The sequence below is a fragment of the Lissotriton vulgaris genome, chromosome 8 (assembly GCF_964263255.1).
Source record: "Lissotriton vulgaris chromosome 8, aLisVul1.2, whole genome shotgun sequence".
Classification (NCBI taxonomy): Eukaryota; Metazoa; Chordata; class Amphibia; order Caudata; family Salamandridae; genus Lissotriton; species Lissotriton vulgaris.
Genome location: NC_141696.1, coordinates 1,183,790,931 through 1,183,809,084, shown reverse-complemented (window position 1 = coordinate 1,183,809,084; position 18,154 = coordinate 1,183,790,931). Strand labels below are relative to the sequence as shown.

The 18,154-nt window shown below is 48.7% G+C and overlaps 1 protein-coding gene across 1 annotated transcript in view; it reads right to left on the bottom strand.

Annotated features, from left to right (window-relative positions):
- The window catches only part of VPS36 (vacuolar protein sorting 36 homolog), a 262,064-nt gene that overhangs the window by 122,709 nt on the left and 121,201 nt on the right, over positions 1 to 18,154 (bottom strand). Inside the window, exon 6 of the mRNA XM_086935046.1 lies at positions 16,369 to 16,455. Within this exon, the coding sequence (XP_086791172.1) occupies positions 16,369 to 16,455 (87 nt within the window). The remainder of the gene's footprint in view (positions 1 to 16,368; positions 16,456 to 18,154) is intronic.

Here is an 18,154-nt window from a genome sequence, read left to right as displayed (position 1 = left end):
AAATTGAGTGCCCAGCCGAGGCCCATCATAGCAAGACTGTTTAACTTCAGGGATCGGGATGCTATCCTGCAGGCATCCAGGAGAGATGGGCCGCTTAAGTTCGAAAATGCGGACATAAACTTTTATCCGGACTTTACTCGTTCGGTGCAACGGCGACGACAAAGTTTCACGGGGGTGAAGAAGCGACTCAGAGATCTGGGGATGAAGTACTCAATGATGTTCCCCGTGAAACTGCGCATTGAACATGATGGCCGTGCCCTATTCTTTGATTTGCCTGAAGTGGTGAGCGACTGGTTGGACACTTTGCCGCAGAGACAAGATGAACGCGAGGAACAATCGGAGGGCGCCTCGGGAGGCCCTGAGCAACAGGAGTAGAGTTTATCTTCGGAACATTGTCGGACACTGGGACTGCTGGTGACAATCGATATCACATTCCTGCACTTTATACTGAATATCCTTTACTTGTTTTTGGAGGGTGGCGGGGGGACTGTGTGATCTCCATTCTCCTCTAGGGTCTTTTTGTAGCGTAGTTTTCTGGGGCGACAGGCACACTGCTGGTTGGGGGGGCTACTTAGTCTGATGCAGGGGTGCAGGGTGGGGGGTGGTTTGGTTGTTGGTTGTATGTTTTTCCCCCTTTGTTCCCTTCCTCTTCTCCAAGGCAATGTAAAAACTGTAATTATTGTGGTTCTGTAACTATGACGCCTGCCGGGATCAGCGAAGGCCCGCAATTTGACAATGGGGGGTAGGAACCTAAAAGTATTGTGTTGGAATGTCAATGGGCTGGGGGATCGCATAAAGAGGGGTGTTGTTTTGCAACTGTTTAAAAGATGTATGCCAGACGTTATTTTGCTGCAAGAGACACACTTGGTGGGGAACACGTGCAAAGCGCTTAACAGGAAGGGTTTCAAGATGGTGGCGCACTCGGGGTTCTCTTCGGGATCCCGGGGGGCGGGGATCATGGTGCGCACGTCTCTCCCATTTGAGATTGACTCTAGTGTTGTCGATGAGAGGGGGCGTTACGTCGCCGTCTCCGAGAGATGGGAGGGGCGGTCCCTGGTGCTGGTTTCGGTTTACGTTCCCCCTGGGTTGCAGAACAACACGTTTCAGGACATTGGGAGCGCCATTTTAGGTCTCCCAGAGGGTCTGCTTATTATAGGAGGGGATTTCAACGCAGTTTGTTCGGGGACCCTAGACAGACATCCATCCAGAGATCTCCTAGGTTCGCAATCCTGGCTTCTCAACTTCCTGGACACTATGGGACTTATTGACTGCTGGCGGCTCATGCACCCTACCCAGAGTCAATACTCATTCCACTCAGGGGCACACGGAAGCCTCTCCAGAATCGACTATGTTCTGGCTCTAGCGGCCCACGCGTCGGCAGTCTCTGAGGCCCGACTAATGGCGAGGGGCATCTCAGACCACTCTCCGGTCTGGGTGTCCTTTGACTTCGACATTGTGGCGACCGAGAGGGTGGTATCAGTTAACCCGTGGTATTTCCGCAACCCCAAGACTCGTGGACTCATGGCCAAGGCTATTGGCCACCTTCCTGCATATTATCTGGGAGTGCCGTATGATCGCCTCCTACTGGAGGCGTGTACATATGATCATGAGCGAGGTGACTGGGGTAGATGTGGTGGCAGAGGCCCGGCGCTGCCTCCTGAATGTGTGGGGTCCTACTGATTATAATAGTGCACAAACACAATGGGTCACCCTGGGAACATGGTTGCGAAACGAGATATTGCTCAGATGTGGGGTGCCGTTGCAGCCCCAAAGGTGGTACAATGGAAAGCCAACATGGATTCGTGCATGTTCCGAGAGAAGACGGTGTACGTGGCCAGAGGTAAACCTAAGAAGTGGCAAAAGATATGGGGGGCCTGGAACGAGTACAGGGGTGATATTTGCTTACCTCCTGATACCGCCCCCCTGGAAGAACACATGTCCCCGTAGCCTATGGCTCCAACATACGTCCTATTAGCTGCTATATCCTGTATCCTCCCCCCCTCCATGATCTTGCCATAGATGCTGTTCACATTGTTTTTATGCAATTGGGCCTAGCCTTTCCTATGATCGGGCTATTTTACACAATGTTTAATTGCCTTGTTTCCTAGCACTAGGTTGGTGCTTTTCCCTTTTTTCTCATCTTAGTTATTTCACAAACACAATTTTTAAAAATAAAAAAAATAAAGCTTGTCCGATTTGGTAATATGCTTACTGTACGCCAGCCGATTGACCGATAATAAGCTGCCTAGCCTCCGGGATGTAAGGCTAAATAGCTGTGTACCCTGATTTGAAAATAAAGGTTTTCCAAAAAAAAAAGAATGGGCAAACCCGCCGGGTCAAGGACCTGAGGCAACGGCTGGGCGTGCAGGGTACCTTGGCACAGGCGGTGGAGCATCTTGCTTGACTTATCCCCCCATTGATATACCCTACTACGCGTAGCAAGCCAAGCCTGGCATGCCTCATCCATCAGTATTGCGGTGTAGTGCTGCTGAGCCAGCACTAGCTGTCTTCTACCCGACCCCTGCGTTCCAGCGCTTCTATGTCAGCCTCCCGACGCACCAAGTCCTGCTGCCGCTCCCTCCGCGCCGCCACGCACCAAGAGATATTAATGCCCCCAGCGTGCATTTCAATGCTTCCCAAAAGAGTCGCTGGAGATTCCACTGACCCTACGTTAGTCGCTAGGTAATTATCTATTTCCTTAGTCAAGTGCTCCCTGTACTCCTCCTGCTGCATTTGCCACCCCGACATTCGCCACCTAACTGGCTGCCATCTCGGGCCGATCCAGAATTGGAGAGCAACGGGCGAGTGATCCGACAAGGCTCTGGGCAGAATAGTTGCCGACAATACCCTGTGTGCTAGCCCCCTGGGAACAAAGATATAATCCAACCTTGAAAAAGAGTTGTGTACTGTGGAGAAATAGGTGTATTCCCGACGAGGGCCATACATGTGTCTCCACACATCCGTCCAATCAAGTCCTGTAGCAAGGAAGTGAAGTTTAGTAGGTGAGCCAGCCGCCTCAACAGCATCCCCGCTCCTCCACCTGTCTTGTCCCAGCTCCATCACATCATTCCAGTCCCATCCCACCACGGAGAGAGTGTTCGGCATATCCCCCCAGAGCGTTAAGAGTTGTTCCACCAGGGACCACTGTAGCGGCGGTGGAGCATACACACTACCCAGCGTCAAGATATCACCCCCAACCCTGCCTTGTATAATAACATACCTACCCTGTGCATCCGACCAGAGTTTCTCATGTACATATGGGACCCTACGATGGATCAGGATCGCAACATCCCGCGAGCCCCGTGTGAACCCCGAATGGAACACTTGGTGATACCCAAACCGCTGCAGACATAAAGCTTTAGTGCCCAGTAAGTGTGTTTCCTGAAGCAGGAGCACATCGGCCCCAGCTCGCTTGGCATACTGAAGGATGGCCCCTCGCTTCACCTTATCCAGCGCCCCGCGAACATTCCAACTGACCAAGCGCAGGGAACCAGGGGCTATCCGCCCTCCCTCCGTCGTTCCATAGTGAAAATCCTCTGCCCTCCCTGAGGGCACGTCTATGTCCCAGTGTGCACAAAATTTGATGAGCAACCAGCATGAATACACAATCAAAACAACCCCCCAACCTCCGTCACCCCGCCAACCCCCACTCCCCCCACCCCATACCTCATAAACATGGTAGTACCAGTCGCGGTCGGATCGTAACCAAGTCCCCAACCGGGGGACAAGAACCACACCCTCCAATGGATCCCCAACTGAATACCCACAACCTTTGGGCCTCACTCCCTCCCGCCCACCACTGCGTGACCAGGTTCCCAGCCCTAAGAAAGAACATGCCTAACTAGAAATCCAGCCACAAAATTCAGAGCCCAATACTCAGTTGGACCCTTGAGCCGGTATGCCGAAGCCTGCTTCTCCAGCGACGAGCCCTTCTGCCAGAGAGCAGAGCCAGACCGAGATCTACGCCTGGACCGTGACCTCCTACTACCTCCTTGCTGGCCATGGAGGCCCCCCGGGCCACCTCACTCGATGAGGAATCAGAATCTCTGCCCGGTGGCGTGTGGACTCGCACCCTCACAGTCTCATCAGTCCATTTAAATACTTCCTTTGGAGAGTCGAAGAAAGGTGTACGAGACCGGTAGATAACTCTCAGCCGGGCCGGATACAACAACTCATACTTAAGCTTAAGGTCCCGGAGGGGCGCCTTGGCAGCCAGAAAAGATTGTCGCTGCTGCTGCACCAGGCGTGTGTAGTCTGGGAAGATAAGGATATTCGCGTTGTCACAGGTGAGGGATGTCCTGGCTCTGGCCTGATTCTAGATGGTATTGCGGTCCATATAGTTCAGGAATTTGGCGATGATTGGCCTCGGGCGAGCTCCCTGAGGAGGTTTCTGCATGAGAGCTCTGTGGGCCCGCTCCACCACAAAGCAGCGAGAGAGCGCACCCGGGGGAGCCAGCCCTCCAACCATGGCAGGAACCGCTTCACATTGTCTCCCTCGCATCCCTCCGGGAATCCCATGAAGCATAGGTTATTTCGCCAAGCCGGCCCTTCGGCATCCTCGACCCGCATTGCCAGACCTTTCTGAATCTTAGCTGCAACTTTCTTCTTTAAGGTTGTGACGTTGTCTTCCACCTCCGAGATGCAGGTCTTCGTCCCGGTGATACGCTCAACCGCATTTCGCAAGTCCTGTCTCAACAAAATGTCATCAGATCCCACGGCCCGATCTTGGCATCCAGCATGTCCCTGGACTGGGTAATGGCTGCCATGAGCGCCGCATTATAAGGGACCTGGCTCTGCGACCCCGCAGTCCTGGCTGCAGCATCCGCCCCTGTAAACTTGTCAATGGTGCCCTGCCTGGTGTTACATCCACCACCTTTTTCGTGCGTCATCGTAGTACATTGGGTGTCACCGAGCTCTGGGGCCGAAAACCAAGTGGGCCAAGCGTGAAAAGCAGCGCAGGGACAAAGCGGCGTGGCTTCCAAACCTAAAGTCTCTTCCTCGAGAGCCCCAGATGGGCTGCGTCTGCCGCAGGGGCCCCCCAAGAAACCACCAGATCGCCTCTGCCTCAGCCCCGGAGGGCCGCACCCCACTTCGCTACGGCCCGATCCGACCACCGATGTGTGTCGACGGCCCCAGCAATGACGATGCACAGCCAATGACTCCGAACTCGTTGTGGGCAAACGTGACTGCGACCAGGAGCCGGACCCCACCCTCTTCGGCCTCCACCAGTGTTGCTGCCACTAAGTAAGCACCACTGTGGCCAGGTCGGCCTGACACCCACTGCAGCACTGTATGAGGGGCCGACCAATCATAGGACCCAGGGACACCACTGCCCCCGCCACCACCGCGGCCCGACCTGGCCGCCGAGCTGACAAAGATCAGGGGCTGATGCCGTCAAGAAACAAAAAGGAGGGGGGGTTTCTCCCTCTCCGCACCGGCTACCCCCTTTCCGTCACCACACACCAGGGTCTGGTTGACTCTCCGCGGCCGCCCGGAGCTCCACAAGATGGCCGCTACCTCCCCGAGGCCTCCTCACCCAAGGAAGCCGGCGCCGCAGTTCGGCCGTCACCAGTCCTCCCTTCTTCAGCCCACCGGCCGCCGCAGCACAGCCACTTCCAGCGCCGCAGTCTCGAGGGAGGGGGGACACAGAATCAGGCGCAGGAAATTCAATGTGTGCCGGCCTCACCGGCTGCACCTCCCCAGACGCGCCAACCTCCAGGCTCTCGTTGTCGGCCAGGCAAAGCACGGGAGGCCCCGGCTCCGTCTCAGCCACCTCCTGCTAGGCTGCCACTCCGCGCTGGGCCTCTTCCAGCACCGCCGCTGCACCGTCCGGACTCCAACCTACTTCAGAGAGCCACCTAGATGATCGATGGGCTCTCCGGTGCTAGGCTCGCCGTTTTAGATGTCCAGAGGCAGGATAGTTGTACAGGATTTTAGATGGCTGGTCGGACCGCAATTACAACGCGACCGCCATCATCGCCGGCCAAGCCACGCCCCTTCATTTTTTATTTTAATCGGGGACAATTTTTTTGTTTTTAAACAGGTGATTTCCTTCCGGTATTCATACCCTGTACCTTTGCATCTTTCTCTATCATCCTTTTTTACCCTCCGAACCCCTTGCCCATTTCTCCTTGCATTATAATTCCTCATTGTCCATGTCGTCTGCCTCCTCTTCTCTTCCGCCATTCGGCCTTGTCATGGTAAAAAAGAAAAACAGACAACTGATGCACACTTTTTGTGCTTATATTTTGTCCCTACTCAGTGTTCTACAATCAATTTACCTTTCAGTTCGTGGCCTTCTATGGTTTATGGTATTTACTAAGGAATTTTAACTCTAGACCTGAGACACAGTACCGGGTCATCTCCTTTTTTTGTTAGAACACCTTTTTGTCAGAAACTTTTGGGATGAAAGTCCTCTGCATGGCTTGGAAATATTGTGCTGCTCAGCCCTGATCCCCACTGTTTTCTTTCCTCCAGTAAACTGAAGAATCTGAGAATCCAAAGGAATTGCCATATGTATTTACTGCACTGCTTCAGCAGCAGAGTTAGGCTCTGGAAAGAACACTAAATGTGACCGCCTCAAACTGAGTGAGGATGTCACACTCTCATTCTGGTTGTACAAGGTGAAGGGCAGTGGTGGCAAGAATAACAGCTTGGGGGTACATGTGTTTTTAGATTGTGAATTGTAAATGTATTTATATAGCGCTTATGATTCCTGACAAGACACTGAAGCGCTTTTTCGGCGAGTACCACACTACTCCGAAACTAGATTAGTAGTTAGTAGATTTTCCTCTTTTTTTGTGCATTAGTTGTGTTGGGTTTGTGCTCTTGATTTCATGTGTGTTTAGCAGAGTTTGGGGGTAGGAATATAATGATAGAAATTGATTTAAAAAGGGGAATTTGGAGTAAAGATAGAATTATAGGAATGGATTTGAAAGGGGTAGTACTACCTTTTTGTAAGTAGTGATTAAACTCGTTTAGCTAAGATGCCAACAGTTCAGCTGGACTTTCAGACTATCTGAACACTAAAGAGAGACTGATAAACTATGCATAGCATAAACGTCTATCCTTGGAAAGGCATTGTTGTTAGCTTGAAAACATTTTAAACAAGCATCAGAGAAGAAAACAGATCTGGCCTTGGTAAGATGCTGTGATGGTTACATTTTCAAACATATGCCAAAAAAAGGAGCATGAAAAATTAAAATGGGTTACTGCTTAAACATGGCTGCCATATGCTTACAATAAGCATTTACATTTTTAAAAAAAAGTTAATACTAGCATAATTTTGAACAGTTCAGGTGCCTCCTGATTGACGAGGGTGCTCAAAGCATCTATATAAACCTGAAGCCTTTATAGTTTTATTGCACATCAGAGGGAAAATGATTCTTATTAGTGCAATGAAATGCAAAGGGAACGCAAAATATAATGTGCACGGTCATTCTGTGCACGGTCATTCTGTCATATCATATGGGGACATTTTTATTTAAATCCAACGAGTGCTTAATTTGTAAAACAAAAATGAATACCAGTGTCCAAAGCTCTGCTTAAAAGCCCATGCCCGGTGCTGTAATATGTAGGCGAACTGAAAACCAAGGCTGCATTGTCTTGAATCCACCCCAGGCCACTTTAATAAGCTAGGAGACTCTCCATGCCCCTTTATCTCACTCTGGCGGGTGCCTTCTTTCTCCACTGCCATGTTATTTCCACCTTTCTCTTCCTTCGTCTTCCCACTTTGTGCGTTTTCCCTCTCTTTCCTTAGAGAAAAGTGTGATGAGGAAAAATGAGTGCTGGTGGCCCCAACCAGCAACCACAAGCTCAAATTAAGCACGGAATTCAACAAACTTTAGGGAGTTGCATGTATGTTATGTTATGTTATGTTATAGTGGATTTATAGCGCGCACCGATACTCTCGAGTGTCTTGGCGCGGAGGTTGGCTGGGGTCAGAGCGAGAGGCACTTTAAAAGGCCTGACTGAACAGATGGGTTTTAAGATGTTTTTTAAAAAGTTGAAACTCTTGGATAAGTTGAAGATCTGGAGGCAGCGAATTCCAGGCCTTAGCGGTTTTAACAGCGAGTGACTGGCCTCCCAAGCGAACTCTATGAAAGCGCGGGATAATCATCCGGAGGAATGAAGCAGATCGCAGAGGGCGGTTCGGCACATAAAGGGCAAACCGCTTCCTGAGGTAGGTGGGACCAGAGCCGTGAAGGGCATGGTGCGCCTGGATAATTGCTTTAAACTGTACTCGCTGGGCCACCGGCAGCCAGTGCAGTTCTCGTAAATATTGTCGGGCGCTGGATCTCCTCGGAGCGTTGAAGAGGAGTCTTGCAGCGGCATTCTGTATAATTTGGAGTTTACGCAGAAGATAGCCGGGCAGGCCTATAAACCAAGCATTGGCATAGTCCAGCCTCGACAGGATCAGGGCACGGGCGATCGTCTCTTTGGCCACCCTCGGAAGCAATGGATAGATTTTTCTGAGTGCCTAGAGGGTACCAAAGCAGGCTCCCGTCAATTTTTTTACGTGGTCAGCAAACCGTAAATCTTCGCTGAACCATACCCCCAGATTTCTGTCCGGTCCATTCTTGGAGCGTGGGTCAGGGAAGTCGGGAGGCCATAGGCGATGTCTAAAATCCAGAGGAAACTGCCCATAAAGGAGGACCTCAGATTTATCCTCATTACATTTGAGAGAGGCCCGGGCCAGCCAACGAAATACTGACGTTAGGCACTTCTGAGCAGCATCAGTGGACAGGTCCGAGCCTCTCCAAGTGAATAGCAGCTGTGTATCATCAGCATACGCTATCACTTTTGCTCCCAGCTCCTCAGCCTGGTAGATCAGAGGGGTTAAGTATATGTTAAAAAGCAGGGGGCTTAAAGTGGAACCCTGCGGAAACCCCGTTGCTAAGTTCCTGACAGAGGAAACACAAGGCCCATGCAAACCTGCTGTGAACGAGAATCCAGAAAGGATTTTACCCATTCCCAGACCAGGCCCAAAATCCCGATCGCCGAAAGCCTGGCCAAGAGCAACTGGTGGGGCACCGTGTCGAAGGCGGCAGAGAGGTCGAGCAAAATCAGGGCCGCCCTGCCGCCCCCATCCAGACACTCTCTGATAGCCTCCGACATTTCCACCAGGGCAGTCTCCATACTGTAGGCCGACCTAAATCCTGACTGAGCAGGATGCAGAGCACTAGATGCCTCCACAAACGTCTCCAGCTGCCGAAAGGCCACCTTCTTGCAGACTTTAGCCAAGGCTGGTAGCAGCGAAATGGGACGATAGTTAGCAAGGGCCAGCGGGTCCAGTGATGGTTTTTTCAGAAGGGTGAGCAGTTTAGCTTGTTTCCATTGGGCCGGCACCACAGCCATCTGAAGAGAACGGTTGACAATATCTACTACTTCTGGACAGACCTCGTTGGCTACACCGGCTAAAACTCGAGCCGGACAAGGGTCAGCGGGGAGCCAGACTTAACAGAGCTAAGGATAGCCAGATTGTCAGCCTCGGCAACGGGCAGAAATGAGGTGAGCCTGGCGGCGACCGCACATTGAGTGTGGGGGGTCACCAAGGAGGGGGTCTCCGCAATACTAAGATGTGAGCCTACACTATCCTGGATCTTTAGTATCCTGTCCACAAAAAAGGTGGAAAGGTCCTCACACCAGTGTTGGGACAATGGTAACAGTATTTGTTCAGCACAAGGAGATAAAAAGCTCTGGACAATAGCAAAGATCTCCTTGCCATTGTTCCTAACCTGCGCAATTCTCCCTGCAAAGTAGTCACTTTTCGCCTGCCTAATGAACCTACAGAACTCCCTCTGTGCTAGGCGCAGGGTCTTTTTAGCGGACATGCAGTAATTCTGGTGCCAGCATTGCTCCAGCTTCTTACACCCCAGTTTCATATCCCTGAGCTTAGTAGAGTACCAGGGCTGCGAGGGGAGAACGCGCTGAATGCAACCACTATTGGCTTTGGAGCTGGCGCAGACCCCCAGGCTGATCCAGCGATTAAAATTGGCCACCGCTCCTTCAAGGTCCATGGCAGGAGTGGGGCGGGACTGTTTTAAGGCCATACAGAGGGAAGAGAGGTTAATCTTCCTGGCTAATGGCTTGTGAGGTAAGAGAGGACTTCTAGCGGTCCTGCCCGCCGACCAGGAAAACCTAATAAGGTGATGGTCGGACCACGTGACCGGCTCAGGATCATTGACGAGGACAGGAAAGTTGGAACAAGCCAAGTCAATGAGGTTGCCACCCTCATGGGATGGCAACATCACATGTTGTGTCAGCTGGGCTAGGCCTAGAGAATCCAGGAGAATCCTGACTTTTGAAGAGGCCGGAGTATCCAGATGGATATTGAAGTCCCCTAAAAGGAAAAATTTGGGGTAGCGGAGGGCGCGTGGAATAATAATATCATCGAAAGCCCTCAGGAAGGCTCCGGGAGGACCCGGTGGACGATAGACCAGAGTCCCCCCCAGGGTAAAATGGGGGAGAGGATAAAAGTAAAATCCAAGGCCTCACCCCCGCCCAATCCCCAATTACTTTACTAGTGAAAGACCAGGAGTCTCTAAACACGATCGCCGTCCCTCCCCCTCTCCCGGAACCCTGATCACCCCTGGAAAATTTAAAGCCTCTAGGAATAGAGAGTTCCACCACAGGAGCGCTGGACTCATCAAGCCAGGTTTCGGTAATGAAAAGAGCGTCCAGCTTGGATTCTGCAAGAAGCTCAACGATGTCGACCGCAGGTTTGACCATTGAGCATGTGTTAATAAGAGCTGCCTGAATCCTAGGTTCCATTAAATCAATGGGGTTCACCCACAGAATCAAAGGACCTGGGTATGAATAGTATGAAAAAAAGAGGGGTGGTCCTTGACTATGAATTGGTACAAAACTTATATCGTTATCATTTGTTTCTCAATGATGCGATTAGATCTGCATATATTGATTAAAGCAACATGGGGAGATTCACTGCAATCATGGACAGTACCCAAAATATAGCAAAATCAATTTGTGGAAGGAAACATTGATTATAACCACACTCTGATTTCTCGTTATATCAAAATTCACGTATTTATTTACAATACCATAAAACAGTTCTAAACGACGCAAAGGACTATCAGAGTATAGTCCGTGAAAAAGGGAAAAGGGGTGCTCTTAGTGATGTAGAGAGGAAAGGGGAAAGAAGAGAGAATGTAATCTACAATTGTACTATTTACAGAAACCAAAGCGGGACAGCTTCCGCTATCATAACAACCTGTCCACAATAATTGAAAGACCCCACACAGGAATTGCTGGTGACCATGGACATCACGTCCCTATACACCAGCATTCCTCAACAAGCAGCAATGGTTGCGATTGAAAAGGCCCTAGATAGCAGAATACGCCCACATAGGGTTCCAACCAGCTTCATTTTATCACTCCTGGAAGTAGCGATGAAAAGAAATTACTTCATCTTTGATGGGCAATTCTATGAACAGACGAGTGGAGTGGCAATGAGGGCGAGCTTTGCCCCAAACCTTGCCATTATCTTCATGGATAGTTTTGAACACAAATGGATCCTACACAACACCAACCCTCACAGATCAAAAATTGTAGAATGGCGTCGATACATCGACGACGTGCTCCTCATTTGGAGGGGCACACAGGAGGAATTAATGACCTTCCATACATGGCTAAATGAAAGAGACAACTATATACAGTTCTCAGTTGAGAGTAGCAACAATTCCCTCAATTTTCTAGATCGGACTATCAAAGAGGAAAGTGGTGTTTTATACACCACACTTTTCAGAAAACCCACTGAGAAAAACACACTTCTCAGATATTCCAGCCATCACCCTCGCAACCTCAGGGATAACCTGCCATACGGCCAATTCCTGAGGTTGCGACGGAATTGCACCAAGAAAATCGACTACTTCCATGAATCTGATGTCCTAATCAAAAGACTGATAGAGCGAGGATATCCAAGAAGTCTAGTTAGAAAAGCGCGCAAAAGGGCATGGTTTAACAACAGAGAGTCCCTACTAGAACCCAACCACAAATCTGATCCCACCGAGAGTAGATTAATATGGGTCACCACCTTCAACACACGTAGCACCGAGATTAAACAAACCATCAACGCACATTGGCATCTAGTAGCAGAAGAGATAGGCGTAACCGAACCCCCTATGCATGCTTTTCGTAAAGGCAAAAGTGTGAAGGACTTTGTAGTACATTCTATGCTTAACCAACAAAGAAGTGCAAGTCAAACAACACTATGGAATATTCCCCCCGTACTGGGCCATTCAAAATGTGGCAGTTGTAAAGCATGTACAATGGTATCAGAATTAAAAACGTGTACCTACAATGATTACACCCACACAATGCAACAACATACCAATTGCAACACGATGGGGGCCATATATCCCATAATGTGCCCATGTGGCTTTATGTATATTGGTCAAACCACTCAAAAAACCAAGACCCAGATTTTACAACATTGCAGCAAGATACGCTGCAAGGTGCAAGGGGCCCCATTAGTGGATTACTTTCTGAAATTTAATCACCACCCTGAAAGTCTGAAATGGTGGATAATAGAGAAGGTTGTTAAGAACTCCCGGGGAGGGAATTATGCCAAACTCCTCTGCACCCGGGAATGCCGCTGGATGCATCTCTTTGATACCGTAAATCGCGGCCTGAATGATCGCGAGGAGGTACTCCGACAAATGGTGGCAATTCGAAATGGTTGACAATTCCAACCTACCAATCCACTACCCTGTCGGCCACACTCACACACCAGCCAGTTTGTTCTGTTCATAGTAAGTTGCAATAAGGCAACTGTGAAGTACACTTAACCCTTTTCACCGAATGTAGTAATGTTGTACAACACAGTACCTTTTGCATGATATGGAATCTCTATAATATGTAATGCAATTACATGATGACTCTGTGAAATTGTTTCTGTATATATCGTCTGTACAACTGTTTTTGTGCATTTTTTTCTACCAAATGTAATTTTGTTTTATTGAAAATGTAATTTAGTTTTTCCACTGATATGTTCATTACAAGTTTACAAGTGATCTAACACGGATCAATGACCTTCAGCAATCCTGTAATAATATACGGTCATCTCTTGAAATAATATCCAATTACAAATAAATCGCCCGTTTCCTACAACAACAGTGGAATCCAATAAGAAATATACACACTACCCGAATGTGGGAGAAATAGTTAGTCCCTTGCCGATTGCATTAAAGGACCCAAGACGATAGTCCTTCCTTACTGTCCACGTTTTGACCTATTGCCCAGTGATTGGCTGACACAAGCCCATGTGACGCCAAATCACGGAAGTATCAGTTTAACGCGATCACGGAAGTATCAGTCTAGCGCGGACGCGGTCCCGATACTGAAAAGACACCGGCGAAGGACGTTGCCCCGGCATTTAGCAATTGCCCAAGTTTTCCCAAGGTAAGATTCGCGTGATCTTCACTCCCGTAGGCAAGCCGTTCTTGCTCACTGACATCCGAGCAGTCTATCATTTGGCCGCATTGGGACATAGAGTATTTTCTAACACACTGTCCTGCTTTCTTTCACGCTCCAGGTCACTTGAGGACTCGATATTGGACAATCGAAGTACATACCTTTAATCACCCAACAGAGACAACATTGGCAACCTTGTTTGCTATAACCACCGGCAGGCCCGAGGGGGCACCGGTAGGACTTCCCTATTAGCTACTTTTTAGTTGTAAGTCTCGTTATTTACCAAACAGGTTTAATATTCAAGACATAAGGATTGGGTTTTAATTAACCGTTCCACCCTTCACAGGCCCAACATGCAAGACCAATCCGATTGAACGTTAAGTTGAACCATCAGACCACCAAGAAGATACTAGGTGAGTCTATTATCATAGATAAATATGACTGGACTGGATATCTGGAATCAGTCGCCCTTGGGAGATGGGCTCTGACCCGGTATCCTTTTTTCTATCCAATAGGTGACCAACCCCCTACAAGTTTGGACGGAGGTCCAACCTGAGCAGGACTATTGGTAATGTACCCATTACTCCACACTAACTACACGCTTGTTACTCGTTTTTTAACATAGTCTTAACACCTACCTCATTCTTGTACCACAGGTGTTTAACCCAGATCACCCGTTGGAATACGGCCAAGTCTTTCCCCACCCTTCCGCCCCCATCCCATCACCTTGTCCTGAAGAAGACCCGCAGCTGAGGTCCCAAATACCCCAGGAGCACTAGGGTCGAAACGTCGACGCTTATCATTTTGGATGCCTGTACCCTGTCTAGTCCAAGTTCCTCCCTCTTTCAATTATTGTGGACAGGTTGTTATGATAGCGTAAGCTGTCCCGCTTTGGTTTCTGTAAATAGTACAATTGTAGATTACACTCGCTCTTCTTTCCCCTTTCCTCTCTACATCACTAAGAGCACCCCTTTTCCCCTTTTCACGGACTATACTCTGATAGTCCTTTGCGCCGTTTAGAACTGTTTTATGGTATTGTAAATAAATACGTGAATTTTGATATAACGAGAAATCAGAGTGTGGTTATAATCAATGTTTCCTTTCACAAATTGATTTTGCTATATTTTGGGTACTGTCCATGATTGCAGTGAATCTCCCCCATGTTGCTTTAATCAATATATGCAGATCTAATCGCATCATTGAGAAACAAATGATAACAATATAAGTTTTGTACCAATTCATAGTCAAGGACCACCCCCCTTTTTTCATATTTTTTTCATACTTTTTTTCATATGAATCCTAGGTTCGCCTGTCTCTGGGGGACCAGGGTTGGGCAGGTGGATGCGGAAACGGAATTTGCACACCGGGCATGTCCTAGAAGCATTATCAAGGACCTCCCAATGCCCGCCCCCCACACAACATGGCCCCTTCAGCTTTAATAAGTCATTGCATGAATAGGTTTTGTTCCAATTGGCCTGATCTGGCACGATTCGGCCAGCATGGCTGGAGCTGGTCGCTTCCGGGGCGCGGACGGCCGCAGACGGGCTTGCCTTTGGCACGCCTTCAGCACACCGGCGGCGCGCCCGCTGGGCGCGTCCGCTGCACGTCCGGAAGGCCATGTGCAATATATAGCCAAGCCCCTCCTCCAGCTAGACCGCTGCCTACGATCCGGCCGGGCTCGGGGACTAACTCAAGATGACGACCTGCCCTGCACACAAATGGCACACTATCCGCGGTGGACCGGGGCAGGGAGAGCACACCTCCCAACACAGGTAGGAGAGGAGATCGTAAGATTGCTCAGGAGCAACAGAAGGAAATGTCAAAAATTATTTTAAAAAATGCAATTGATTAGACAAAACAATCATCTTACCTTGGTGTTTGCTAATGAGAGCCAGAGCCTGACCCTTGCGGCACAGGCACCAAGGTTTTGGACATCTTATAAACTGATTGTTGTGTGGTTTGAAATGTTACACATTAAGGGTTGGTCTCATGTGCTGTTACCATATATGTGGCATTCTTGCATTACCTGCTTTTTCTGAATTCTTACATAAAAGTCTCTCGAAGAATCCTTGAACTTTTTCTTCAACTCACCTCTTGATATTGATATGGAGAAGTGTGGCTCAGGGGTTAGAGGCGGCAGACCTGGAGCTTGAGTTCGGCCCGGGACCAGGGTTCAATTCCCCGCCTCGGCGGTTCTTGGGCTCAAAATTCCACGGACTCGTTAATTCTCACTCTGGTGCCTTCTCGACTCACGGGTTCACACTCTGCGACTCTGGGCAATAGCTTGCTTAATCTCCACAATGGCCCCTCGCGGTGGGATGCCTGGCTTTCACCTTGTGGATACCCTGCCAGGGTATCTCACAGGGGAATACCAGGACGGGTTCCCTAAGCAAGCGCTGAGATGCCCCAGGGTAAGTCGTGCGCTATATAAGTTTCATTCATTTCATTCATTCATTCATATCCACTTTTGCTGGCTATCAACAAAGCCACCATTACCTCTAGCTATCTCCAATTTAACTTTCAATTAGGTTTCAATAGACTTGTTTCAGCTATAAAGTATGTCCCTAGCTATCTGTTTATACAGCTATACACTGATTAATCTGTGTAAACTAGCGGGATGAACACAACCCGTCTGCATCAGTTGTATGTCAGAATATTGTTAACAAAAACAATGTCTGGGAAAAAATATTGAGGCATAAGCATGGTTTAGAAAAATATTGCTTCACTGGGTGTTTATTTTCTGTTAATTCCTATGGGGAAATATTTTTGTAAACGATATTTAGGACACAATATTTTTGTCAGTCGATATGTCAGCAATGATATTCTGGTACCATACAATCTCCATAACCACTATAGATTGCACACATGAAAGATCATATTTGTATGTGTAAGATATACCTGTAAGTGAACTAGAGCATGGAGAAGTGTACTATTTACCTCTGAAATGTTTTTGTCGGTCTCTTTTCTTTTTTCCTCCAGCTTCCTCTCGATGCCAACAATTCCCACAGCCCTTGTTCTTCCCGACTGTTAACACACACAAATAAAAGAATATATCAGCGTTTATTCAGCTCCACTAAATACAAAATTATATAAGCTGAGTACTATATTAGTGTTTCAAGAACAGGAATGACACTCAAAATATATCAAGAGATACGTAGAAGGCCTAGCTCAAAAATAGACTGTAAGAATCAGATAGGAGAATTGTATAAAAAGAATGTGATAAAAACAGAACTGCAGAGAAGGCTGAAGTAGACGAACTATGTCACTTTCCAAAACATTTCTAAATACTTTGAAGTTGGCCTGTCTGTATTATATGTCAAGAATGCCTAAAACGTTTTCTTCTTCTCTGCCTCCAACAGTATACGAGCGTCCGACTGCTATTGCTGCGGGCAGGTGACCGTCCAACAATGAGTCGGCAGTGCAGCCCGCCCTATTACATACCGACCACCGTGCAGGTAATTGAAAAATGCCTTTTTCTACAGCGGTGTCTGCTGCATCCCGGGAAAGGGCTGCAGCACAAGCCGCAGTAGAAAAAGACACTTTTCAAACATCCATGCACCGTGTACCAGGCACTATGGGATGCCTGGCACACGGTGCATGGATGTCTGTGGGGGCACAACATGTGCCTCCCTGGCCACTTAGCAGTGGCCAACTGGGGACAGGGTCCCTGCTTGGGGCCCCCAAAGTTCAGTTCCAGCTGCCTTTTCATGGCAGTCCCAGGCCGTCGGAAAGGGACTTCCAGATCCCTACGGCAGCGCCTGCATAGGCACCGCCTCCATTGTAGGGTTAGGAATCAGCCCGCCACCCCGATAGGCTCTTTGAGCCTGTCGGAGGCAGCAGTCTTTGCCCAGTGCCATAATCACTCCAACCGGTACTGTAATCTGGCGATCGGACCAATGCTCTGGATGTCAGGCAGACCGCTACAATCAAAATGAGGGCCTTAATTCTTTGCTGTAGTTCTCCATAGCATCATCGTCACTGTTGGAGGCAGAGAAGAAGAAAAAAAGAAAGACAAAGACAAAAGAAAGAGTTAAAGAGCTCTCTATTTGCCTGGCCATCAGTGACAGTCCTCATCCAGTTCAAATTCACTATCATTGCAAACAAAGATCAGACAAGATACGAACCTTGGCATTAGCAAATACATCTTACCTATTTACCTGCTGGTCCTAATGGCAAGTGCCACTCCCCTCAATTAATTTTTTTCCAGATTTAAACTTTTTGAATAATTGAACATCATTTTGTATGTTTTTTTTGTAGGATTCAATTTTAAAACTATGACAATATTATTAAATGACTTGAGTGGTCTAATCGAGGGGTGGGGGGATAATTAACTCCATAGTTCCACACTAGTAGCCCTACTTACCGCACTCGCTGTCCCCGAGGGTCAAGCACCTCCAGGCGGCCGACTTGGGGCTCACTTGGGCGCGTGATCTCTCTCGCGGGCGCACTTCCACGGGCACCATCTTTGGGGGAGTGGAGGTCGGCGGGCTAGTGTTGCGGGTGATACTTGCCTCGCTCTACATATAGACCCTGCATCCCGAGGACTCACTGATTGAGTTAGAAGTTCCTGAGGCGGAAGCCGGGAACTAGGGGACAGTGATCTAATACTGTGATTTTAAAACTGTGTAGAAATGCTTTTTATGTAACCTTTTTAAAAAAAATCCCTTTTAGCCCTACTTACCGAACTCGCTCTCCCCGAGGGTCAAGCACCTCCAGGCGGCCG